This window comes from Mustela erminea, chromosome 6 (genome assembly GCF_009829155.1).
Source record: "Mustela erminea isolate mMusErm1 chromosome 6, mMusErm1.Pri, whole genome shotgun sequence".
Classification (NCBI taxonomy): Eukaryota; Metazoa; Chordata; class Mammalia; order Carnivora; family Mustelidae; genus Mustela; species Mustela erminea.
This window is the reverse complement of record NC_045619.1, coordinates 4,910,093-4,935,434: the sequence shown is the minus strand read 5'-3', so window position 1 is coordinate 4,935,434 and position 25,342 is coordinate 4,910,093. Positions and strand designations below refer to the sequence as shown.

General features: G+C 59.0%; 1 protein-coding gene across 3 annotated transcripts; it reads left to right on the top strand.

The window, feature by feature from the left end:
* Positions 1–800: 800 nt before the first annotated feature.
* PARVG (parvin gamma) lies at positions 801–23,426 on the top strand. Of its 3 annotated transcripts, none has more exons than XM_032345996.1 (13): positions 801–947; positions 2,307–2,398; positions 4,517–4,581; positions 6,391–6,493; positions 7,363–7,503; positions 8,453–8,568; positions 9,915–9,970; positions 12,228–12,250; positions 15,492–15,550; positions 15,750–15,818; positions 17,846–17,947; positions 22,654–22,726; positions 23,146–23,426. In XM_032345996.1, the coding sequence occupies exons 2-13, from the start codon at positions 2,323–2,325 to the stop codon at positions 23,253–23,255; spliced, it is 993 nt and encodes a 330-aa protein (XP_032201887.1). In that variant the 5' UTR covers positions 801–947; positions 2,307–2,322; the 3' UTR covers positions 23,256–23,426. The 3 variants fall into 3 exon arrangements, with proteins under 3 accessions (XP_032201887.1, XP_032201889.1, XP_032201888.1); XM_032345998.1 differs by lacking the exon at positions 801–947 and adding an exon at positions 2,563–2,687; XM_032345997.1 differs by lacking the exons at positions 801–947; positions 2,307–2,398; positions 4,517–4,581 and adding an exon at positions 4,590–4,799.
* The last annotated feature ends 1,916 nt before the right edge of the window (positions 23,427–25,342 follow it).

Below are 25,342 nucleotides of genomic sequence, written 5' to 3'. Positions count from 1 at the left end.
ATCAGGTCTGCTTGGCGTCAGGCCTTGTTCTAGGGACTGGGACGCAGAAGACCTTCAGACCTGTGGTAAAGAATCCTACAGATGTCCTCTTTTCAATGAGGCAGTTTGGGAAGGCTTCCTGAAGGAGGAGGCATTTATGGTGATAATAAGGAAGAGGACGTAGCCCCTTTAAAAGCTGGGGTCGGGGCTTCTAGGCAGAGGAGACAGCAAGGCATTTCGGAAACAGAGAGGTGGCCAGTATGGCTGGGAGCTTTAGAGATGGGAGTGATCTAGCCGGCAGGTCCATCAGGACACGTGCTGGGCTGTGCGGAGATTTCGTTTTAAGAATAATGGGATGCCATTGGTGAGGGGTCTGGGACGTGAGCATCCCAGGCAGTGGTTGGGGCGTGAGGGACTGGCTGTGGGAGTCGAGCAAGGAGGCTTCTATGTGGTGCAGGCCGGAGAAAGTGCGGGAGAGGGGCTGGCTGGGGTGGGGGTGGCGGGATGGCCCGAGGCAGGGCTCAGGGTTTGCTGGTGGCGGGGATGTGTGGTCTGTGGCCTCAGCTGCCGGCTGGCGCTGGCCCGGAGATGGAGGGCGAGGAGGGACTGGCTCGGGTCGGGTGCTGGGGAGGGGAGAGGGAGAGAGGGAAGAAATCGCAGATCTGAGCTGGCTGCGAGACATCTGAGGGCCGGCAGGTGTGGCTGGGCGTTCGGGGCTCCGGGGATGGGGCTTTCCGGCGGGGCCGTGGAGGCAGCAGGCCCCGCGGCCCAGCGAGGAGGAAGCTCTGTGCCGACACCGCCGGGCAGGCCCAGCGGAAGCCACAGGCCTGGAGGAAGTGAACCGCGCGCATGGCCCCTGCCTTCCCCCGGCCCCTGCAGCCCTCCACGGCTGGGACTTAGCTTTTACTGGGAAGCCGGTGATCACGAGCTCCGAGACCTTCACCTCCTGGTGTGGAAGAGGCTGCCAGGTGAGTCGTCCTGGCATCTGAGCTCGTGGGAGCCCTCCGCTCGGGGCTTTCTGCTTCTCTGTAATGCCTGCGAGCCAGGGCTCTGCGAGGGAGGCCTCCTAGGGGCTTGTGGAAACGACCCCAGAGCGCACAGCCTCAGCCGAGGCCGCACAGGGAGGGTGTCAGGCTGGGCCCCTCCAGCCCCAGGCTTAGCAGCGGCCATTCTTCCTTCCTGGGGCCGGACAGGCAGACGGGTACCATCCCCTGGTGTGGCCAGGCGGGCGACCTCGCTTCCCACTGCCGCCTCCCCTGAGCCCCACCCGGCATGCGGGCAAGAGAGGCCTCCCGGCTTCAGACGAAGGAACTGAGGCCCGGGGCAGGGAGGGGCCGCCCGGGGCGGGAAATGGCTTGAGGCCATCCCAGCTCTGCGCCTACTCCATGGCCGGCCTTCTGGGAGCTCGGCCCTATCTTGTAAAGACTTTTAGGACCAGAAAGGGGAGAGATTTGTGCAAAGTCACACAACGAGAACCAGCCTGGAACCTGGGCCGCCGAACCCCCAGGCAAGGCTCTTTCCTCTTCTCTGGGAGAGGAAAACTTGTCCTTCAGACGAGTCCTGTCCAGATGGAGGCTGGGGAGGTGAGGGGGTGGGGCCGGCCCACGGCGGTGTTCTCCCCCGTCCTTGTCTTGGCAGGATGGAACCAGCAGGGGCCTGGTCCCTGGGCTGGCCGCTCGGGGGATAGGGAGGCCGTAGCCCCTGTGAAGGTCCCCATCTTTGGGAGCCTCCGCGGGGGCTGCGTCTGGCCACCATTCTGATGGGACACCCTGGCCCCAGCGTCTGTTCGGGACCAGAAACGCTGGGGAGGACGCCGGGGCTGAAGGGCGGGGAGATGCTGCGGGCTGCGCGGGACAGGAAGTGAGCCCCGGGGAGCAGGAAGGAGGTCGGGGCGGCTTCTGGACCGGCCCCAGCCTGCAGGGGGTGAGCCCGGACCCCTGCCTTTAATGAACACGCAGAGGGGGGCAGTGCCCGACCTGTGAATGTGGACCCCCCCGTGCTGGTGGGAGCCATGAGACCCCCAAACTACAGAGAGGCCTGGGCGGGCAGGGCCAGGCCGCCCTCTGCAAGCCAGGCCTACGCAGACGGCACAGGAGTCGGGTGACACTGGCAGGCGAGCTTAGTCCGCTCATTCACGCTGTGCCCCCTGCCTCGGGCTCAGGGACCCGGAAGAATTGGTCCCATGCCTACTTCTCATGGGGGGACCTGTCCCCTTGCCTAGGCAGCCCCCACCCTCTCTCCCTGTGCCTTGGGGTCGGGAAGAAATGACCCATAGAAGGAGTGTGGGGCTTCTCGGACCTGATGCCCTCTATCCCCCGCACCCCCAGGGCCAGCAAGGGGCAAATGGAGTCAGAGTCCTACAACCTGCTGCAGCTCCCCAAGGTGACGGGCCCGCCGGTGGAGGAGGAGCTCTCCCAAGGTGCCATGCCCACGTGGGGCTGGGGGGCCGGCCGGGGCGGGGACCCAAACAGGCAGCTCTGGGCGCTGCCTTGCTTTCCAAGTCGTCATCTGAGCACCCGGTTCTGTTGGGCTCCTGCCGATGCATCTGCTTCATCACTGACAGCCCCCTGCCCCTGCTTCTAGAAACTTCGGCAGGCGTCCCTGTGTCCTCATAACCACACGTCTCGATGTCAGTGGTGACGTTGAAGAGGGATTCCAGCAGTGGCTGTGTCTTTAGTCCCAGAGACGGCTCATTGGTTGCTCTGAGGGTGGGTGCTTCTGCCTCCTTGGCGTCCACGAGGAAACTGAGGCCCAGAAAGGAAGGTGGCAGGTAGCAGGTGTCTGTTACTGTAGTGGCCAGTGGACACCGGATGCCTCGTGGGATGGGCGCTTGCTGATCTGCTTCCTTCACGTGCCGGTCCCTTTGTGAAGGGGGTGGCTGGAGGATGGGGTAATGGCACAAGTCTGTTTTCTGAGCTGGGGGAGCTCGTGGCCGCTGCCTCCGGAATCTCCCACCCAGGGGACAGTCGGAAAGGACAGGTCTGGTGCCCCAGGCCGTCCTCACCCTGTCACAGGAAAGAAGCAACATAGGAAGCTATTCCAAAAGGTCCCGCTCAGCAGGGGCTTCAGGCGAACTTTCTACATTTATGTCACCTTTCAAACATAAGTATGAGGACGGAGAGGAAGAGTGAAATGATTCAAAGAGCAGATCGTGACTTGATCTAGGTGCTCTGAAGACAGCCTTTCGAGATAGGCGGGGCTGTGGAGAGACCCTGGGGCGGTGAGTGAGACCCCGGGGGCCAGGCAGGGGTGGCCAGTGTCGAGGGCTGACGTCCTGTGCTGTCCAGCTGTCCAGGGCTTTCTGTTTGTAGAGGGTTTGAGGCTGGAAAGCGTCAGGAGAAAAACTGCTGTTAGCAGTAGGCCTTAGTGATTTGAAAAAAATATTTGTTTTTTGTTTTATGGTTGATTTAGAAATACTTGAAGCACTAGTAGGCAGAGCTGGAACGTGGGATGATTCAGAGCGGCAGGAAACCTGCTCCGGGAAGGGGTAGGGGGACGCCACCAGAGCCGTCCAGCCACCTACTCCCCAGGCGTGGGTCCAGAGCCTGCCGGTGCCCAGCGGGTTAGGTCTCCCTCCTTCTTGTCAGGAGACACGGGGCTGGGTAGTCCTTGAAGGTTTCTAGAACGTCTAGGAAAAGTCTTCAGCTGCGTCCTATGAAGACGGAGGCGTTTCATTTTGTGAATTTGGATAAGGCCGTTCCCCACATGGTGACTCAGTTTCCCCCATGTTCTCTGAGACTAGATGATCTTACAGTTTACTCTTGGCCCTGATGTGTGTGGGTCCCATGAGTCCAAAATGTCAGGAAGCTGCCGGCCAGGGTCCTGGGGCTCGGAGGGTCAGCTGGGGCGGCCTCGGTGTCCTGCCCACACCAGGGAGCCAGACCAGACGCAATCGGAGTCCGCCTCAGCCCCTCGGTGCCCGGCCCCTGGGCTTGCGTGAGCCCCGCATCTTCTTAAGGGAGTGGGTAGAATCGCCAGATAAAACACAGAAGGCCGAGTTAAATTTGAATTTCAAACAAGGAATAGTTTTTCAGGCTAAGTATGTCCCCAAAATATAAATATTATGCCCGAGGATGAGCGGGTACTCAGGAGGGAAATGAGCGGGAAGGGCGTTTGGGGTGTGGCGGGGGCAGGTGGGCTAAGGAAGGGGCGTGGGGGGGGAGGCGTATCTGGGGAATCCAAGTTACTCTGGACCTTTGGTGCTCAGGGTGTGTGTGCGCATGTGTGTGTGTGCGCGCATGTGCATGGGTGTGTACATGCGCGTGTGCATGGGTGTGTGGTGTGTGCGTGTGCACGTGCATGGGTGTGTGCGTGCGCGTGTGCATGGGTGCATATGTGCACATGTGCATTGGTGTGTGCATGTGCACGTGTACATGGGTTGTGTGCGCGTGTGTGTGCATGGGTGTGTGTACGCGTGAAGCAAGAGAACCAAATTTGCTTTATGTCAAGGTGCCTGCCTCAGGTGACCTGCAGGGAGAGAGCTGCCCGGCCCCCTGCAGGGTCCCCACACGGGTGTCACGCTCTCCTCTGCTTCCAGGAGAAAAGAGGAAATACCTGCCCCCCACTTCCCGGCAGGATCCCAAATTTGAGGAACTGCAAAAGGTACGGCCGCTTCCTGTGGTCTCTCTCCTCGGAGGTGGTCTTTTCGTCTTCTTGGGGTGGGGACAGCGGGCCACCCCTGCCCTGTTTGGCCTCAGGCCAGCCAGTGGGGATCCCGCAGGTCCCCAGAAGATCTGCTGAATGACTGACCGCACGAAAGAACATTCACGGAGCACCGACAGTCTGCCTTCACCTAGACGATCCCAATAAGCCCCACGATGGTCAAAAAGGACCTGCTGTTTTGTATCCCGTGGAGGGGATAGTGAGGCTCAGAGGGGTCCCCTGACCTGTGGGGGACACATGGCTGGCCAGTGGCCGACCAGAGCTGGAGTGTGACCCAGGCTCAAAACCTTGTGCCCTTCCACCTGTCCAAGGCCACAGAGAGCTGGCAAAATGGGCAGAAACGGGTGTGGGTCACCCGTGTCTGCCTTTCTCTCCTTGGCTCGGAGTCTCCTGCTATGGCTGCTGGACCAGCTGAGCATAGGCAAGCTCAGCTCTCCGTTTTCCTCTGCCTTACTTCTCCAGTCTCCACATGGCCTTTCTGTTGCCTCCTCCAGGGAGGCCTCCCGGCCTGTACCACCTCGCACCCCCAGATTGTGGCCAATCCCCATCCTTCCTTTCTGCCTCCTGTCCCCTCGCTCCCTCCATCCCACCTTTCCCACCATCAGGTACTGGGACCCAGAGTAGGACCAGCACGGTCCCTCTGGAAAACCAGACAGGGTGCTGACACGTCTTAATTTGGGCCCCTCCAAGAGCTGATCCTGAGGCAAGGGTTTGGGTGCAAGTAGTGAGTCGGGAGGTTAAGAGCAGGAGACAAGGAAAGCAAGTGGGGAAGGAGATGGGGAGGGAGTGACCACAGGGGCAGGGGTGGCCACTGTGGGAGCTGAATCCCGCGGGGCCCCTCTGGGAACAGGTGCGGAGGTGGAGGAGCTTGGAGGTTTCCTCACCAACTCTGGAGTAGCTGGTGCTGCTCCCTTAAAGGCACAGGGCTTTGCTTCCTGCCCTTCTGCCTCTTGAGCCCAGGCAGGATAGGGTAGAGCCTGGGCAGAGCCACAGAGGGGAACTGGGGGTGCCCCCTAGCTGGAAGTCAGGGGATAGGGTGGGCCACCCACAGCCCCCGTGCTGGTGTCCTGGGGCTGCCACCACTAAGTATCAGAAACCACGTGGCTTCAAACAAGGGGTTGATGGTCTCCCAGCCTGGAGGCCAGAAGTCCCAAGCGAAGGGGTGGGCAGGGGGTTCCTCCTGGAGGTTCTCAGGGGAAACCTATCCCAGGCCTTTCTCTTGCCATCAGAGGTCTGTGACAACCCTTGGTGTCCCTTGGTGTGTAGATGTGCCACTCCACTCTTGGCCTCTCTTGTCACGTGGCCTCCTCTGTGTTCCCAGTATTGTGTCTCCTCTCCTTCTGAGCTCTCACCAGAACTGCCTGCTTCCTGTCCAGATTTCTACCCACAGCCTTTTCAAGGCAGTTTAGGCTTTTTCTATCAGGGGCTTTCAGAGCTCTTCCCAACTATCGGGTCCCACAGCCACCTCCCCAGGTACAGGTACCCAGTAGCTTCCCGGCACGGACACCTTGCACAGGACAAAAGACAACCCCACCGTTCCCTGGTCCCTGGGAGCCCAGAGTAGTCCCCTCACTCAGCCTGGGAGAGCAGGGAGGGCTTCCCAGAGGAGGTGATGTTTGACCTGGCCTTGAAGGATGGGTGGGAGTTGGTAGGAGGGAGGAGGGCATTCCAGGCTGAGGTTGGACCCGGGCCAGGTGGGGGACCAGGTGAGGACTGGTCCCAGGTCAGCTGTCCTGTTGGGGTCTGCAGGTGCTGATGGAGTGGATCAACACCAAGCTCCTCCCCGAGCACATTGTGGTCCGTAGCCTGGAGGAAGACATATTTGATGGGCTCATCCTGCACCACCTTTTTCGTAAGTGCCAGCCCCCAGGGCTGGGGCCCCAGCCCCGCATCCTGGCCCGCCCAGGCCCTTGTGGGTGGGCTTCTTACCCACTGAACGTGATGTGTGGAGTGCCTGCTGTTTTGGGGCTCCTGGGGTTAACAAAAGAACCCAGGTCCCCGGCCTTGGGCTGTACCTGCTGCCAAAGAAGGCAGGCCAGCAGTGAGATGACCCGGGTGAGTAGAGGTGCATTGGGCCCCCACCGGGGAGGAGGTGTCTCCATCTGGAAATGCCTAGTGCTCCCCAGGGCGCAGACCCCCCACCCTGCCCCCGATTACCCTCCCCCCTGCTGCTGAGGTGTCAGGTTTGGTCCACACACCTTCCTTCTACACAAAGCTGTGAGGTCCCAGAGGGCAAGGGTGGGCCTGATTCCGATCCTCCGCCAGCCTGGGGCCTGGCTCAGCACTGGTTGGTCATGAAGCCCTGGGTAGTTGGCTACTGAATGCTCCCACCAGCCCCTTCCCCTGCCATGGAGCAAGTGTGGTTAATCCTCAGAGAAAACCCTATCCTGTTAGTGTCCCCAGTTTGCAGACGAGGGAACAGAGGCTTAGTCACTTGTTCAAGGTCTCAGAGTGAAGAAGGCGGGGGAGTCAGGATCTGAGCCTAGGAGTCAAGGTCACACTGCCTTGTAGAAAAGAGGTGCACAGAGCCGTACAGAGGGCTAAGGGAGCGGGGACCAGGTAGTCAAGGGGAAGGGCCGGTGGAGGGCAGCTCAGAGCGTGTGGACTTGTTCAGGTCACACAGCTAATGGTGCGGGGGGGGGGGCCCCAGTGCCTTCTCCTCTTCCCTCACCGTCCTCCCCTCTTCCTTCTGCTGCTGCCCTCCACCTCTCCTGCCCGTAGAGATGCTGACCGGGGTCAAGCTGGAGGTGGAGGAGATGGCTCTGACCGCCCCGAGCCAGAGGCGCAAGCTGGAGGTGGTGCTGGAGGCCATCAGCCGCAGTCTGCAGGCGGAGGAAAGGCAGCTCAAGTGGAGTGTAGAAAGTAAGTGGGGCCTCGGCTGGGGCGGGGGCACCCGGGTCCCTTTGCACCAGTGGCCTCTGTTGCCCCGGCGTGTGTGCATACCTGCCTCTGTTATGGGGACACCCCGGGGGCTTGGAAGAAGCAGAAGCATGGCCTCCTGGGCGCAGTTGTGCACCTGCTGGGAGCGGATGGCCCTCTGCACCCCGGAGCGCGGCGGCGTGGCTGCAACCGAGCGCACTGTTGAGCGGCGACAACGCAGTCAACGATGCAGCTCCCGTTTGAGTCCCAACACCACAAGCCCCACTTCCCTTGTCCGATGGGTGCTACCAGTCTCTTTCATTCGCTGATTTAAGTCATACCTGCAGGGCTGGCTTGTGAGAATGAGCATGAGCCCAGCACCCAGACCCCCTCCCCCAGCCTGCGGGCGGTTCCGTACGATGTTCCTGCCATTCAGAGCGCCACATCCCTCCCATTTTCCAGATGAGAACACACTGAGGCTAAAAGGGGTTTGGTACCTTCTCCAGGGCTGGTGGTGATGATGGAGCTGTTTTCAAGCCCAGTTTTGGTTGGGTCTCATGCCATTGCCTTGACCATGGTGCTTAAAGACTCACTTTCAATGACCGATGTGCATAATGTCGGCCCTGAGTTAAGTCAGGCTTAACGAATCCAGCAATTCCTCCAGCCAGGGCCCCACTGGAGGGCATCGAGTTGCTCACAACTGTCGGCAGGGACTGGGTCCGAAGCCCCGTCTGCACAGTGCCTCGTGCCCAGGGGCCGCATCCGCAGGGCAGGCTGATGAGGGCAAAGGGTGACTGCTTTGGGTTCAGAATGAATGTCTCCACACCTCTGCCTTCCAGAAGGCTGGACACAGACAGAGCTCCTTGGTCCTCAGAGGGTGGTTGTGACCGCAAGGAGACAGCCCCAGCTTTGGCAACTCCTCGGTTCTGACCTGTATCCCCTCGCCTCCCAGCCATCTTCAGCAAGGACCTGCTGGCCACCTTGCATCTGCTCGTGGCCTTGGCCAAGCATTTCCAGCCTGACCTGCGCCTCCCGACCAACGTCCGGGTGGATGTGATCACCATGGAGGTATGAGGCTGGGCCCTGGGGGACCACTGTGTGTAGGCTGAGCATTTTGGATCCATATGCCCGTACCCTGTATTGGGGGGTGCGGCATGGGAGAGGCCTGAGCCTCCCTTGAGAGACATCACATCCCTCCAGGACCGCCGTGGGGGCTGGGCTGGAGCTGTGGGTGGGAACGTCAAGTCCGGGAGGCCTGTAAGTGGGTCTGCGGGCTGGCTGGTCCCACTGAGCTCAGCAGATAGCGTCTGCCTGGGGCTGTTAGGAAACTCCTGGTTGATGGCAACCTTGTCACGTGGACCATAAGTGGTCATCTGCTCATGGCCTTTCGGGAGGCTTCACAGCCTTGGCCTACATCACGACAGTGTTGTCCCTTGGTCACTATGGAGGGCTGTGACTGGGCAAGGGAACCTTCTCGGGTTTCTCCACCCACGGGGCCCCCTCGCTCTAGCCCACTCACAACTGGCGCTGAGGTTCATGTCCCCGGAACCACGGCTTCTCCCTCAGGCAGACTTTGAGCCCCACACTCCCTCCCCCAATCTCTGAGTACCTGGTGAGCAGTGGCCCTTCCTGTCTTGGGACTTACCTTTCATTCAGGTGAAATCTTTATTTTTTCAAAACCATTGATTAAAATTCTCTACTAAATAGCGTCATGACTTTCTTCGTATTTCTTAGACAAATCAGAGGGGACTCTATTCCTTTACTCCTTCCCTTTCTCATTCACTCATTCATTGACCCACGCACCCACCCGTCTACCCACACTTCTACCCAACCATCCATCCACCATCCACGTACCCGTCCGTCCATCTGTCTATCCATCCATCCATCCATCCATCCACCATCCACCTACCCGTCCGTCCATCTGTCTATCCATCCATCCATCCATCCATCCACCATCCACCTACCCGTCCGTCCATCTGTCTATCCATCCATCCATCCATCCACCATCCACCTACCCGTCTGTCCATCTGTCCATCCATCCATCCATCTGTCCATCCATCCATCCATCCATCCATCTGTCCATTCACCCATCCACCTGGGATCACTCAATCATTATTCAGGTCAACTCATGTTCATTGACTCCCTATGAGCCAGGCACTGGGTGAGACTCTGGGGATACCCAGGGAATAAGACAGACATTATTCTCATCCTCATGGGATTCAAGGCTTTTAAGAAAGAAAGACAAATGAGCCAGGCCACTGTGATGAGAGCTTCCAGGAACCACCCTGGGGAGGGGATGAGGTAGAGTGAGCTGGATTCCTTGGGGCCGCTCGGGCCACTACAGTCTTCATGGCTGGAGTGGGTCCCTGAGTTTTCTGGGATTACTCAATTTCTTCCCCTTTTTTCTTTCTTAGAGCACCAAAAGTGGTCTGAAGTCAGAGAAGTCAGTGGAACAGCTCACTGACTGCAGGTGAGGGAAGATCGGGGGCCCACAGCAGAGACCAGGTGATGTTTTTTTGGGAATGGGCTGTGGGGCCTGGGGCCGGCATCTGATCTACCTGACCTTTGTGGGAGGGGCCCTCACACCTCTCTAGCTTTGTCTCAGCCCCCGGAGGGCCTTGCTGTCCCCTCAGCCCTGCTGGGCGCCCTTGCATCTCTCTGGGCCTCACAGGGCATGGCCCCTTATGGGCTGTAGGCACGCCCACCCTGCCGGCTCATTTCGTCCTCTGCACAACCCTACAAAACAGGCAGTTGAGCTTAGGAAAGGGGCCGTGGCTCCCGGTCCTGAGGTCACATCATAGCTGTTGCAGGCCAGGAGGAGTGCAGAACTGGGGGCAGAGGACCCCGATGCCATGTTGGTTCCCCCTCGCCTGGTGCACACGTGCTGGATATGGGTGAGGGAGATGCCACAGCATCATAGCAGGGGTCCGACCCCCTCCGGCCTCCCAGTGCCCAGAGACAAGCGCACCAAGCACTCCCTCATACCACCAGCATTTACTGAGCACCTACTGTGTGCGGGGTTGGAGGCTCCCTCCTTGGGTGTCTGTGTCAGCCAGCTGTCCACCTGTTTACATTCCGTCTGTCTGGGTGAGCAGGATGCTCTGCCAGTGAGCCCTGCCCTCTGCCCTCCTGGAGGTAAGGGGTCTCCCAGGCCGGGCTGGCCGGGTCTTTCTGGGGCGGTCTGAGAGTGGGCCTCGGAGTGAGAGTGGGCCTGACATTTGCTGAGTGCCCGCTATGGGCAGGGTGGGCTGTGTAGATCCCGGGACCTGTTTGACCCTCGCAGAGCCTGACTAGGGGAGTCAGTTCTTTGTAGCTCACAGGCTTGGCACGCAGCCCAACCTGGGCTCGGCTCCCCCTCGGTGGGATATGAGCTCTGTGACCTCCAACAAGTCACCTCTCACTGTGTTGAGCCTCAGCTCCTCTGAAAAAAACTCAGGGACCCCCTCCAGCCATTAAGACTGTGGTGACCCGAGCAGCCCGAAGGAATCCGGCTCACTTGTGAAGGCTACAGGCCATGTGTGCAAGGGGGCCTTCCCCAACATGGACTCCCTCCAAGCCTGGGGTCCCCCCATTCTGTGGCTCCCATGGGGAGTGGGAGGTACTGAAACCAACAGCAAGTTGATGGCCAGGGTCTGCTATGACCCAAGCTTGTGTGCCGAGCAGGGCGAAGGTCAGGAGGAGGCCCCTCGGGCCAGGGGGTCTGGTGCACACACAGGCCCATTTAACCTTCCCCAGGGCTGCCCTCTGACCCAGTGAGGCTAGTGACCTCCCAGTCACTCCGCCGCTTGGTGGCGGTGACCCGGCTCCCTCTCCAAAGCCAAAGCTTCGGGGACTTGAGCGGGAAGGTGTCGTCTGTTTGTGATACCACATTCCTGCCCCTTCTGCGGCCCTACAGTCCTCTTTCTCCCACCTGCGTGAGCTCGGAACTCTGTGACGGCTCCCCTGGCGTCTCGGGCGCACGGGGGCCTCTCTCCTTCCCGCACCCCGGTTCATGCTGATGAGCTCTGGGTCTTTGCTTGAGGCTGCCTCCTCTGCCCTGCCTGGCCCGGTCCCCTCCTGGGGGCACAGGCACGGGGTGGGCGGCAGTTGGCTCCCCCCCGGGGACCACTGGGCCTGCTTTGGGCCCAGAACGTTGCTTCTAAAGGGCGGGGCTGGAAAATCAAACCAAAGACAAAGGAAAACCGTTCAAAACAAGAAACACAGCGTGAAAGAAGCCAGACCCAGAAGAGGGTGTCCTGGTGATTTCACGGACACGGACTCCCAGAACAGGCCAAACGCATGCACGGTGGGAGGGGCCAGAGCAGTGGTAATCCTGGTGTGAGGGGGCAGAGCACGGGGGGCTGCTAGGAAGGGTCTGTATCGCACCTGGGTGCTGGTCCCACAGGGGATATGTAAAAACGCACCCGCAATCGACTTACAATTTGTGTGTCTGGTTGCACATGTAATGCCTCCCGCCCCAACTAAAATGACAACCACAGAAATGACAAAACCCAGACCTCGCTCGGTGTGGAAACCTCCAGGGAAGGTGCAGGCCCCCTTCCGGCCGTTTGCTGTGCACCAGGGCCCTCCCTGCCCGCCTAGGAAGCTGCCGGGGAAGGCGGAGCCTGCCAGCTTTGTAGTCCGCTCTCCCCGTGCCAAGTCTGGTCATAGGAAGAAACTCTAGGTCTGAAGACGGTATTTTTTTTTAACCATTTCTTTGCCTTTCTCCCCCCACAATCTCCCTTTAGCACAGACCAGGACCAACCTGCAAGTGAGTACAATGGTAGCTGAAGGAGATCTTTTGCTCTCGGGTGCGTGCCAACGCACACGCGGCGACAAGGCGTGCTTTGCGGGGCGTTCTCACCCCTTTGCACCCCTCTGTGTGTACCTCGAGGATTCTTCTGGTCCATTTGTCCCTCCTCCTGTCTGTCAGTCTGTCCATGGATCTGGCTTTTTCCCCTTCTGATATCGCTCGTGGGGGGGATTTAGAATCCCAGCAGTCTGAGGTGGGGCTGTTACACCGGAGGGCCTGATTTCTGAGGCTTCCTCTCAGCAGCTGTGTGAACTTGGGCAAGGGTCTTAGCCTGTCTGTGCCTCAACTTTCTCATCTGTGAAGTGGGATTAAGGACGGCACCCGCCTCTTGGGCTGGTGATGAGGGTTGAAAGAATCTGTGAATGCACTTAGCACACACTGTGGGGGCCTCATCGTGGCTGGTCTGGGACCGTGGCTGCTGCTTTTGTGACAGACCTCTTCACCCATCCATAGCAGCATTGGTCCGGCCATTCCTTCTTGCTTTTAATCATTTTTTAAAATAATTGTTTCTTTGAATTTTCTTTTCTCTGTTTTTTTTGGTACTGATGTGAACTTGTGGATTTTTTTTTTCTTTTTTGACTTTTTTTTTTTTTTTTTTGAGAGAGAGAGTAAGGAGAGAGAATCTTTTTTTTTTTTTTTAAGATTTTATTTATTTATTTGACAGACAGAGATCACAAGTAGCCAGAGAGGAAGGCAGAGAGAGAGGAGGAAGCAGGCTCCCCACTGAGCAGAGAGCCTGATGTGGGACTCGATCCCAGGACCCTGGGATCATGACCTGAGCCGAAGGCAGAGGCTTTAACCCACTGAGCCACCCAGGCGCCCCGAGGAGAGAAAATCTTAAGCAGGTTCTGCACCCAGTGCAGAGTCCAGTATGGGGCTCAATCTTACAACCCTGAGATCATGACCTGAGTCAAAATCAAGAGTCACATGCTTAACTCACTGAGACACCCCGCTTCCCCAGAACTCGTGGATTTTTTATTTGTTCCATATGTTTTAATCAGTGTGGTGTTTTTCTTTTTCCTTTTTTTTTTAATTTTTTAAAAATATTTTATTTATTTATTTGACAGAGAGAAAAAGATCACAAGTAGACAGAGAGGCAGGCAGGGGGGTGGGGAAGCAGGCTCCCTGCTGAGCAGAGAGCCCAATGCGGGGCTCAATCCCAGGACTCCGAGATCATGACCTGAGCCAAAGACAGAGGCTTAACCCACTGAGCCACCCAGGCGCCCTCTTTTTTATACTGACATTGTACCATCTATAGCCAAAAAATCCTTTTCTAAAAAGATTTTATTTATTTATTTGTCAGAGAAAGCGAGAGTGAGCACAAGCAGGGGGAGCAGCAGGCAGAGGGAGAAGCAGGCTCCCCGCTGAGCAGAGAGCCTGATGCGGGGCTGGATCCCAGGACCCTGAGGTCCTGACCTGAGCTGAAGGCCGCTGCTTAACCAACGGAGTCACCCAGGCGCCCCTCATTCCTTCATTCTGCAGTCAGTTGGCCTGGTCGGCTGCTCCTCTGTCCGTCCACTCACCAGTCTATCCATCTACCCATCCATCCGCTCACCCCCCCCACCCGTCCGCCCATCGTCCAACTGTCCATCCATCTACCCACCTGCCCGCCAGTCCGTCCGTCATCCCTGCTTCCTAACACGATCTTCCTTCCTAAGCCCTCCCCACTTAGGACACTCAGCTGTCTGGGCCGGGGGTTCCATGAGGGGCAGCCTACCTGCAGAGGCGGAAATAATGGCCCGCAAGGGGCTTCTGGGAACAGGCTGAGGGACGATGCGTCGGGGAGGGAAGGAGAGGGGAGGTGCAGGGAGGCTGGTGTGTGTGTGTGTGTAGGGCAGCGTGAGGATGGCGGGGGCTGCTGCTCCGGGATCAGAGTTTGTCGGGGGCCAGCAGGAGGGCGGGTCGCGCAGTGAGGGGCAGGGACGCCGAGCGGGAGCCCCTCAGCACCCTTCCAGCACACTCACGCTGTTCCGGCTCCTGTCACCCGGGCACCCACTTACCTTTAATCTCCTGGCTCCTTTGGGGATACGGTTCCCTGGAGCACGGGCCACGGGGCCTGGAGGGAACCGCTGGGGTTCCCAGCATGTTTGCGGGTGCATTTGAAAGGCCGTGCCGCTATCTGGTGCTGCCTTTCCCCTTTTGCTAACGAGGGAACGGAGGCACAGAGAGGTGACGTGACTTGCTCAGGGTTGCACAGCTGCTGAGATGCAGAGCCTGAAGGTGATTTCTGCTAGCCAGCCCGGGCGAGGACGGGTCTCCCCAGGGAGACATGTGGGCTGCAAGTATGAGGAAGCCAGCTTGTGGGGACAGGGCATGCGTCTGAGGACTCCGGTGTCTGAGGCGGGACGGGGCCTGAGCCGCTGAGCTGCCAAGATGCCTCCTTTGTTCCCGAGCCTCGCAGGCATGACTCAGCTGCTGAGGGCGCTGGCCTTTGCACGATGCAGGGCTCGATGTCCTCATTCTGCCAATTCAGAAGTGCTGGGGAGGAGACCTATGGGCCGAATGTCCGTGTGGGCCTGCTCAGCCACCTGTGGTCGCTCCGCAGTCCTGTGGGCCCAGCAGGGGACCAGGAAGAGTGGGGGGGCGGCTTCCCAGAGGACAGGGTGGCGGCCGAGCAGAAGGCATCCACGACAGAAAGGGGGCCCGTTCGTGAAGCCCTACTGTGTGTGCCCAGCCACCGGGCCAAGTGCGTTATGTGGCCCCAGATTCCCTCTCTGCAAACGACCCTGCCTTGTAGCTGATAACACCCACGCCTTGTAGGACACCAAGGCCCAGAGAGGGAGGCGGTTCCCTCTGGGCCATGCAGGGGGAACACTGACCCAGACAGACCCAGGCTCGTTTTTTAAATTCAAGCAGCCAGAGGTAGGGGCACCTGGGTGGCTCAGTAGTTGAGCATCTGCCTTCAGCTCGGGTCATGGTCCCAGGGTCTTGGGATCGAGCCCCGCATCGAGCTCTCTGCTCTTCGGGAGGCCTGCTTCTCCCTCTCCCACGCCCCCTGCTTGTGTTCCCTCTCTCGCTGTGTCTCTCTCTGTCAAATAAATAATAAAATTTAAAAAAAAAGAAAAAAAGGAAAAAGCCAGAGGTAGAACTACAGCTCCCTCCGGACTGGGGACCCTGAGAAACTTGTATGGAAATATGGCCCCTGTTTGGCACGAAGATAACAGCATGGTAATGAGGTGCTTATTGGCTCTGCCTGCAGAGGACGTCTTTGATGAATTATTTAAGCTGGCCCCGGAGAAAGTGAACGCGGTGAAAGAGGTACAAGAGATCAAAGCTCCGGGTCGCCCTCCTGCCCGTCCGCCCTGAGTCCTGGGGGGGGTGAAGGGGAAGGAACAAGGCCCCCGCGCCTCTCCCCTCCTGTGCTTCGGACCCCACGCTGGGGGCTTCCCGTGCCCTCCCGAGCGGGAAGGTGGCAAACCCGAGCCCTGGGCTTCGGGGCTTGCTCTCCCCCCGGTAGGCCATTGTGAACTTCGTCAACCAGAAACTGGACCGCCTGGGCCTGTCTGTGCAGAACCTGGACACCCAGGTAGGGACTCAGCTGTGGGGGCCCCCAGGGGGGAAGGGCCGTGGGGTGCAGGTTGGGGAGAAGTTCCTGTGGGGCTGTGGGAGCCGGGGCCTGCCACTGTGTGGCCCAGGATGTGTCACCTCTCAGAGCCGTGGGGTCCTTCTCTCCAATGGGGGGTGGGTGTTGCTGGGAGGGACACTGTGGGGACCTCGTGAAACATGGACTGTGAGTTTCCCTCTGCGGCTGGAGCTCCCCTCGTGTGTCTGCATTTGTTCACGGCGTCACATGCGAGGCTCTTAGGGCCCTGCCCCTGCGGCCCCCCAGCTGCCCAGCACACCGTGGCTGCCTTACACCAAGTCCCGCCATGGGGCAGGACTGGAATCTTACCCAGTGAGCCTGGCGCAGGGGGCTGTGGCCTTCCAGGAGGAGACCGTGTGCCTGTAACGTTCCCTCTACACAGAGGGGATCGGAGAGGCTCGTCGTCATCAGCCCAGGGCCTTCGGGGGGCAATGGAGCCTGCTGGCCACTGGCCACATCCACTGGCTGCGTGGGCTTAGATGTGGCGGCGTAGAGGTGGTGTACGCGTTGGGCCCCCTGGTTTCTGCCTGTGCGGCGTGGTGGTCATAGGGGAGGCAGGTGGAGGCAGGTCTGGATCCCCGGTGGGCTAAATGGCTTATGGCGATCTTAGCCAGAGCTAACAGGCTTCTCAGACACATCCCGGTATTAGCCAGCGAGGAACGGGGTCCCAGGTATCTGAAAGCAGTAACGCCCTCACTATGTGTGAGGCCCAGAACAAAGTGCTTTACATCCGGGTCCTCCCTGAATCCTCCTGATAGTCCCTGTGGGGGGAGCACATACTCCCCCATTTTATAGATGAGGACACTAAGACACAGAGATGTTGATGAACTCATGTGAGGTCGCCCAGCAACAGAGCAGAGGACCTGGAGTTCGAATCCAGGGGGCTGAGACCACAGACTGTACACAGCAGCACGTCCCATGGTGACCACAGAAGTCTGTGTGTGATGGGATTCAGGGAGGTGGAGGGCTAGCGGCCCCAGGCTCTGGACCTGATGGGTACCAGATGGACACGTGTGGCCCCTGGGCTTTAAGGACACCTCCGTCATATTATCTGCATGGCTTTGGGTTGGATTTCTCTGATCCTGGGGCTCCTCTTCTTTTGAAAGGAATTTAAGGAGACCAGCCTCATAGAATTGGAAGCGAGAAATAAGCTGATATGCCTCCGGTGTTACCACAGATGATAAATTTGGGGTTTTACTGTATTTTTTGTGGGTATATACAGGACGATCCCATAGGTTTCAATTTTACTTGCTTCTCATCTTTCTCTCTCCCTTGGTGAAGAAAAGATTTTTGGAAAATAATATGTGGAAGGGCCATATAGAGAGACGGTCGGGTAAGGGGAGAAGCTAAAGTCCCTGGGATTTCGGGGGTGCTATCAGGGAATACCAGCAGAAAAGATTCCAGACCGAAGTAATAACATCGGAACAGACCCAATATGAGGAAATTCTATTAAGGACTTCAAGTGGAGGTTTTCCCTCCAATATCCAATCTTGTGTTTTGTATCTTTGAAGAGATCGGGTAGGATTATGCTAGAATATGTGACGCCGACGGCAGGCAGGCAGCCTTATCTCTGAACGCACAGACCGAGCAGGCAGAAATATGAATGTGGAAGCCAGCAAAACGAGCCCGTGTGCTGTTCCCTGCCTCTCCCGGAGGAGGAATTTTACACTCAACTCTGTTTTCTCCTGCGTTCTTGTAGCTCACGGAACAGTATGTGGTTTAAAAAGCGATGTTTGGCTATTTCACCGATAATGTAAAAAGAGCTTTTTTTATTGAGCACCTGCTCTGTGCCAGGTGGCCCGTGAGTGCTTGCTACCTGCTGCCACCAATGTTTATGACACAGTGCAAGGTTGGGGATGTCGTCCTCAGGTCTCAGAAAGGCTGCTGAGACTCAGAGGGGGGTGCTACACAGCCTTCGGGAGGCAGAGCGGGCGCCCCAGGCCATCTGCCTCCAAGGCTTTCCCCTGCAGTTTGCAGACGGGGTCTTCTTACTCCTGCTGATCGGACAGCTGGAGGGCTTCTTCCTGCACTTGAAGGAGTTCTACCTCACTCCCGCCTCTCCTGCAGAAATGGTAAGTTCTCTACTCCAAAGTGGACAGACTTGCGCAGGGGGCGATACCAATGTCCTTTTTCACTTCCGGGTGAAGTGAAGGGTGAAGGGGAAGTTTGGTTACTCATGTATCTATCCGTCCGTCCACCCATCTACTCAATTCATCTGCCCTTTCCCCTGCCTGCCCATCCTGCATCTGCCTATTTATCTACTCATTTACCCACCCACCCATCCGTCCATCCGTCCATCCATCCGTCCATCCATCCATCCATCCGTCCACCCATCCGTCCATCCGTCCATCCATCCATCCATCCGTCCATCCATCCGTCCGTCCATCCGTCCATCCGTCCACTCGTCTGTCCATCCGTCCATCCATCCTCACACCTATCCATTGACTTGCCTATTCGCCCATCCACCCAGTTCACCCATCCATACCCCTGCCTGCCCATCTGTCCATCTACCCCCTGGTCAGCGGTGCCCATCTGTCCATCTACCTATCCAGCCCCCACCTGCTTCTGCACCTGATCCTTCATTTCTTGAGATCCTTCTTGGCCTCAAGCTGTGCCATAGGGGCCACGAAGACAGCCCCACACAGCTCCTGTTTTTGAGGGCCCCTCAGTCTGTCCCCACTGTACTCCCAGTGACGTAGGGTTCCCCAGGGCCACGGTGAAGAGGGTTGGTTCGGGATGGGCGGGTCAGTGGAGGACCTGAAGGAGGGAGAGGTTGCTGTGATCTGAAGGGGTCACAGGAAGGCATGGTGTTGCCGTGTTGTCGGTCAGGATTTGGTTTGCAGAGGGAGGGAGCAGCATCAGCAAAGGCTCAGTGTGGACAGAAGCACGGAAGTCCCAGGGTGGCGTCCCTCTGTGGTTTGTGCCACTGCAGGGGTGGGTCAGGGCCTGGCAGGGGTCTGGCTTCACAGGAGTCTGGAGTCCCCATATGGCCCCTGCAGGCTGGCACGCTGCTTGGGGGACGGCTGCAGCAGCTCAGGCGGGAGGGTCTGGGTCCTGATCCGGGGAAGTCGGGGAGAGGATGGCAGTGCTGGTGGCAGTCACAGGTGCTGGTGGCAGTCACAGGTGAGCTGCGTCCCCATGCCCAGCCCCCGCCGGGCAGCCTCCTGCTCCCCTGCTCTGCGCTCCAGCCCGCCGGCCTCCCCAGCCATCCCGCGGGGCGCCACCGTGCTCGCGCTCCTGGCGCTCTGCCCCCTTGGGCTTCCACACAGGCTGCTCCCCTGCCGGGAAGGCCCTTTCCACAAGCGACATCGACCCGCCAGCAAGGGCAGGGGATTCTCACTATTCTGTAGGTGAGGGGCCACCCCGTCCCCTGTCAGCGGCCCCACGGCGGGGTAGGTGTGGCAGAGGAACAAGAAGCCTCTATCCAGTCCCCGCTCCGCCAGCTCAGGCCTGCCCCTCTGGCTTCCCGTCTTCCCCGCGGCTCCCCGTCCCTGCCCCGCCACCCCTCAGACCACACGCACGGGGTCTGGAGGCTCACGGAGGGGACGCCTCAAGGGCAGGTGGTCCCGGGGACCCCGGTCTGCTCAGGGGACCGGCCTGGAGTCTTCGTGGGCATCAGCCCTACCAGGTGACGCTGGAGGGGTGGTTGAGATGGGCTGGAGCCCTGGGCGGGAGGCGCCCTGCTTGGACCCCAGGTGGCCTGCTTTGCTCTGTCCCCTCCAGGATTCCTCGGGCCCGCTGGGAGGCAACCCCTTCAATTCTCCACAGCAGTGGCTCTTTCTACAGAACAGGAACACGGAGCAGGGCTGAAGGCCAGTTCCCAGCCAGCTTTAGGGCCATTTGTGGGAAAAGAAATGATGTCTCCCCTTTGTCCTGCCTGTGTCCCTGGGGAGGGTGAGATCCGAGGTCCTGGGGATGGGTCAGGCCGGTGGCCTGCCTCTGGAGTGTGAGGCTCTGTCCTGGCTTTGCTGCCTCCCACCCCGGGGCCCGTCATCCAGGCCCCTCCCCCACACATCCACAGCCTTGTGTGTCTGTGTCCCATGGACTCCTGACCGCAGCCTTCACACGCCTGGTCCTCTCACATCTTCAGGTCTCTGCCCAGACAATTCCTCTGCCTCCCCTGCCTCCTACGTTGTTCCAACCTGCTGAGCCAGGTTGCGTGTCCATTTTACAGAGGGGAAAACGGAGGCCCTGAGAGGCTCTGGGACTTGCTCAGGACCGTGCTGCTACTCGGTGGCGGTCCTGATACAGGGACCGGCCTTCTGACCCTTGGCCCCCTGTTTTTGCCCTTGAACCCTGGAGATGCAATCCTTCGTGGGCGTGGCCTCTCCCTTCCCAGGAGGCACAGGTGGTCTTGATGTGAAGATTGATTCAGGGCTCTGGTTCTCCAGAGCTCGGACCTGGGTTGTGGAGCCAAGAGCCTGGAGCCGTGTAGCGTTTGTGTTTCTAGTGGTGGCAGCGGGGACAGCGGTCAGCACTCACGGGGGTCTCCTGGACCGTGTCAGTCAGCTACTGCCACAGAAATGCCGCGTGACAAGCCACCTGGACAACGGGCGGCTCACCTAACACCTCGGTCGTGCATTCCCACAGAGCTGCGGGTGGGCTGGCTTTGGCTGGTCCTGGCTCGGCTGGGTTCGGCTGGGGGCGGTCCAGCTTGGTGCTGTGGGACCGCCCTGCCACTGTCCTGGGCCCAGCTGCAAGCCCAGCGTGGTTTCCTTGTGGGGATGGCAGAGACACAGGCAACTAAGCCAAACACAGTTGGCATGACATCACCTCCCACTCGTCCTGTCGGCCCGGGAGTCCCTGTGGCCCAGGCGCCCGGGCTCGCCAGCCTCTGGTGCCAGGGCCCCTTCTCATTTTGTCCTCGGGAGTCAGAGTGAGCCCCACGGGTGACAGAGGAGTGTGAGCCTCTCTCTAGCTGGGAAAGGGTTGGCCTGAAGCCGGGCCAGTGGAAGGGCCCAAGAGGGTCGGAGCCCAGCCTAGGCGGTGGAGGGGACCTACAGACAGAAGGCAGAATGCGGCGACACGGAGGCGGGGGAGAAGGCAGGATGGTGGAGCCTGGGGGAGGGGCCCAGACCAGGACCCGGAACAGCACAGGTGTCCCTGCTTGGTTACTCAGGGGTTGGGCTTCACGGGACTTCAAAGCCTCTGCCCAATATTTGGCAGGCTCGCAAACCCCAATGACAAGCCAGGGACAAGCGTTCTGACTCCCAATGTCCCTGGGGGCCATGAGCCCACTCCAGCCACGGATTTTAGAACCAGCTTCCCAATCTGAGCCACTTACCTCCAGGGGGAGAGAAGCAGCCTCTTTGCTCAGACCCCAAGAATGAATTTTTATCGGGGACTATGGACAGTCGCAGCCACGGGGTGAATGACCAAAATGCAGAGGAGGTCATTAGCTGAAGGGGGCGGGGACCGCCACGCTCTCCGCCGGGGGGACACCGAGGAATCATTATCTTGGCAGAGTGCCCCTCGAGACTGCATGTCTCATTATCAGACCTGCCTTGCCACCGGTGTTTATGTGATCGTGTCATTCCTTCCGGGAAGACAAGCGAGGGACAGAGGGAGGAGGTGACCGTCTGCTCGGCGGAAATCAGAACACCGGCCCCGGGAATCGTGGGCTTCCGCCCACATTCGATTATTTCTTCCTGGGAGGATCTGAGGGCACGCTCCTGGATGACAGCCTTCCCTCAGCTCCGTGCAAGGTGCTGGTTTTGCTTTTATAACCTCAAGCCGTGCATGGAAGGGAAGGGACACCTGGGCGGGGAGTGTGCTGAGGCATCTCGGGCTTGCGGCGGCTCCCCGGGCTCCGGTCGGGCATGGGCTTGATGCCCAGAAGCGAGTGGGATGGTTTTCGTAGCGTTGGGAGGCATCGACTCCATGAGCTCGGGGAGGGGTCCGGTTTGGCCCCTGCTTAACCGCCAGCCATAATAGATGCTCAGTAAATGTATTTTAACTAAGCGAGTGGACAAAGTGTTTTCGAAACACGGGTCCTCCCAGACGCTCGCGGACAGGTGGATCCTGTCCAATAGCTTTGGGGTCCAATAGCTTTGCCCCCGCAATGGACCCTTGCCCCCAGGCAGAGGACAGGGTCTTTTTGATTGCTTTGGGGCACCAGGGAGAAACTAGCCACGAATAGGGAAAACTCCCCTCACAGAGTATGGGCTCTGAGCCTAGGGCTGTCTGGGCTCCCCCAGACCCCCACCCAGCACCCCGGATCAGGACACAGGGCAGATGGTGGTGACTCCACTTTGCAGGTGGGCAAGGTAGGCCCGGGGGTTGCCAAGTGACTTGCTGGAGGTTACCCCATGACCGGGCAGGGGCCTGAACCCATGTGTGCCTAGAGAGGGGACGGCTGCTGCAGCCTCCAGCCCCGACATCGGAGTGAGACAGACCTGGTTCTGCCACTTTCCATCTTGTAAGCTTGGGTGAGCCCCTTGGCCATGCTCTCCCCAGCTGTGCTTTGCCCCTGGAACTCAGCTATTTCCCTGGGGGCCTCCATTGCCCACAGTGCCGGGGCTGCATCAGAAAAGGCCAGTATGAATCTGTGTTCTTTCCGCTGGCTGAGTCCCCTCACCCGGCAAGACTTACCTCTAGGCATCACCTCCTCCGGGAAGACTTCTCTGACTTCCAGACCGGATGCCCCTCTCCATACCTGCCTTCCCCACTAGAGATGGTCTCCTTGAAGTGTGAGGCACACGATGAGTGATGGGCGGGCCTGGGAGTTGGGGACCCGGGCCTGGGTTTGGGACTAACATCTTGTGGGGTCTTATCACAGCTGCACAATGTCACCCTGGCCCTGGAGTTACTGAAGGACGAGGGTCTGCTCAACTACCCCATCGACCCCAAAGGTGAGCGCGTGACGCCCGTGGGAGCTGTGGAGTCGGGGGACGCCTCTGTTGGGGTAGGGCTCTTGCTCGGCCGGGGGGTTCCCACGATGGGGGGTGCTGCACCTACAGCTTCCACCCTCCCCCGGAGGAGGGGGCCTGGGGACCTGGGGTAGGCTGTCCAGATGGATGAGACCTTGAGGGAATGTATGTGGGGGGCACCGCATAGGCAGGGGAGGACGGGGTGGGAGAAGGCAGGGCCCTGGGATGGATCCCGGGACTCAGGCATAGCCTGACCAACAGTCCTGCTTGCCCCTGGGTTTAGCTCTGATGTCCCATGTCCCAGGAAGCCCTTTGGTCCCAGGCAAAGTGGGACGGTGGTCACCCCCTTCCTCGCCCCGGCTGAGGCCTGACCGGCTGTCCCACTCTCCTCCGACCCACAGACATTGTGAACAAGGACACCAAAAGCACGCTGCGGGTCCTGTATAGCTTGTTTCAAAAGCACAAGCTGAAAGAAAGCACGGACAGCGCACCCCGTGGATCCCCGAATTAATCCCAGAAGCCGCTTCTCGGAGCCTGCCTGCACACCAGCCGGAAGGCCCCAGATGGCCCTGCCCCCAGGCCCCGCCCCGTCTGATGCCTGTGCCCCATCCCCACCCCCACTCCCGTGTCCGTCTGAGTATCTCTGGATTCAGCAGGCATGCATGGATCAGTTTTGAGCCAACCCCCGGCCTCGCTCAGTTTATATTAACAAGTGTTATTTCTGGGAGGGATCTGGGGAGCCTGCAGTGTCCTGGGAGAGACGGTTCCGTCCGCACGGGTACGAGCTCCCCTCCCCACTCACCCCACCCAGGGCAGCTCGCCTTCCCACGGGGCCAGGCATGGAAGGTGCTCCGATTCCCATCTCTGAGGGCACCTGTGGGGCCACTGAGAGCCCAGTGATGCTGACCTTCCCTCGGGCTCAGGGCCTGATCTTGGGAGCAGAAAGGACTCTCGGGGGTCAGGGTGGATGGCCAGAGGCCCCAGCCTGCCCAGCCAGCCTGCCCCTCAGGCTGATGGGCGTGGCTCCAAAACCAAGCCGTGGAGCCTTTTGGGGAAGTTAAGTCAGTTACTCGCCAGAGGAACCGTGGCTCAGGCCCTCCTCAGGCGGAGAAACCTGCCCAGACATCCCAAAGGAGAAATCTTTGTGGTTTCCCAGTCTGTCCCGTGGGGCGGGGGGCTTGCTCTCTCTCTGGTGAGACTTGGCACCTGCTGCCTTTGCAAAGAATAAGTCCCTGGAGGAGGGCTGACTGTGGCTGTCCCAGTACCCGACGTTGGTGGGGAACCAGCCAGGACAAGTCACGGGGGGCAGGGGGCAGGGCTGGCAGGGAGGGCTGAAGTGGGCACCCTGAGCCTGCTGCTGGGCGTCTCCCCTGCGTTCCCAGCTCCGGATCCCTGTGGAGGACAGAGCCCGTGAGGTCTGGGGTTATCAGTTTGACGGCTTTGGATTTGGGGAGGGGCTTTGTGGTAGGGGGCTGGTGTGGGCCAGGCCATCTCTACCAGACCAGCTGGTGGGGCTTGGGAAGACATCCCACAGGGAGTGACGTCAAGAGCCCTTGGAGTTGGTGTCTGAGTGTAAGACGGTTTCAAGTGGTCTTGCTTCCTCTCTGCCCTCATCCACCTGCTCTCTTCCCCTCCTGATTCACAGGCAATCAGGTTTAGAGGAGGTCTTGAGGGTGGGGCCCCCATGGTGGGATCAGCGTCCTAATAAGAAAAGTAAGAGATGCCAGCGCTTTCTCTCACCCTCTGCTACGTGAGGACACAGCAAGAAAGTGGCTGTCTATGAGCCACAAGGAGGGCTCTCACCAGCCCTGAATCTGCCGACAGCTTGATCTCGGACTTCCAGCCTCCACAAATGTGAGAGATACATGTCAGTTGCTTAAGCCCCCAGTCTGATAAAAAAAAAAAAAAAAAGTATTTTATCTGTATTTTATCATAGCAGCGGGAGCTGCCCGACTCGGAGTCACCACATCATGTGTCATTAGGGAAATAAAATGAAAACCACGGGAACTACCGCTGTCCACCTCCTAGAAAGGCTAAATTGAAAAGTCCAACAATTCCAAGTGTGGTCAAGGACGTGGAGCATTCTCGTCCATGCCTGGTGGGAATGCCAATCGGTACCTTTACTTTGGAAAGGCGTTTGGCAGTTTCTTCGAAACGAAAACAGACACTTATCGTAGGACCCAGCCGTTTCACCGTTAGGTGTTTATCCCAGGAAAATGAAAACACGTGTCCACACAAAGACTTACATGTGAATAGCAGTGCTGTTCAATGCGTTACGGTATGTTCGTACGTGGAGGTTCCGCTCAGCATTGTGGAAAGGGGTGTTGATCCAGAACCGACGTGGAAGACGTCAGTAGTGCTGGGCAGAGTGGAAGATCAGAGACACAGCAGACCACGTGCCGACGATAGAGTTTATAAGAAATTCTAGAAAAGGCAAAACTGCAGCAGTGGAGAGAGAGGGGTGGTCCCCAGGACCAGGGGCTTAGGAAGGGGGACGGACCACGAAGAGGCACAAGGGAATCTTTGGGGGAGGTGGGCTTGCCTGCGTCATGACTGTTGGCGTGGTGGGTACATGACTATAGGCAACCATCAAGACTC

Excerpts from the sequence above, each read along its gene's own strand:
- PARVG (XM_032345996.1), top strand. The coding sequence starts at position 2,323 with ATGGAGTCAGAGTCCTACAACCTGCTGCAGCTCCCCAAGGTGACGGGC. Across the intron at positions 9,971-12,227 it reads GAACAGCTCACTGACTGCAG|CACAGACCAGGACCAACCTG; the intron begins GTGAGGGAAGAT and ends ATCTCCCTTTAG. Across the intron at positions 17,948-22,653 it reads CCGCCTCTCCTGCAGAAATG|CTGCACAATGTCACCCTGGC; the intron begins GTAAGTTCTCTA and ends GTCTTATCACAG.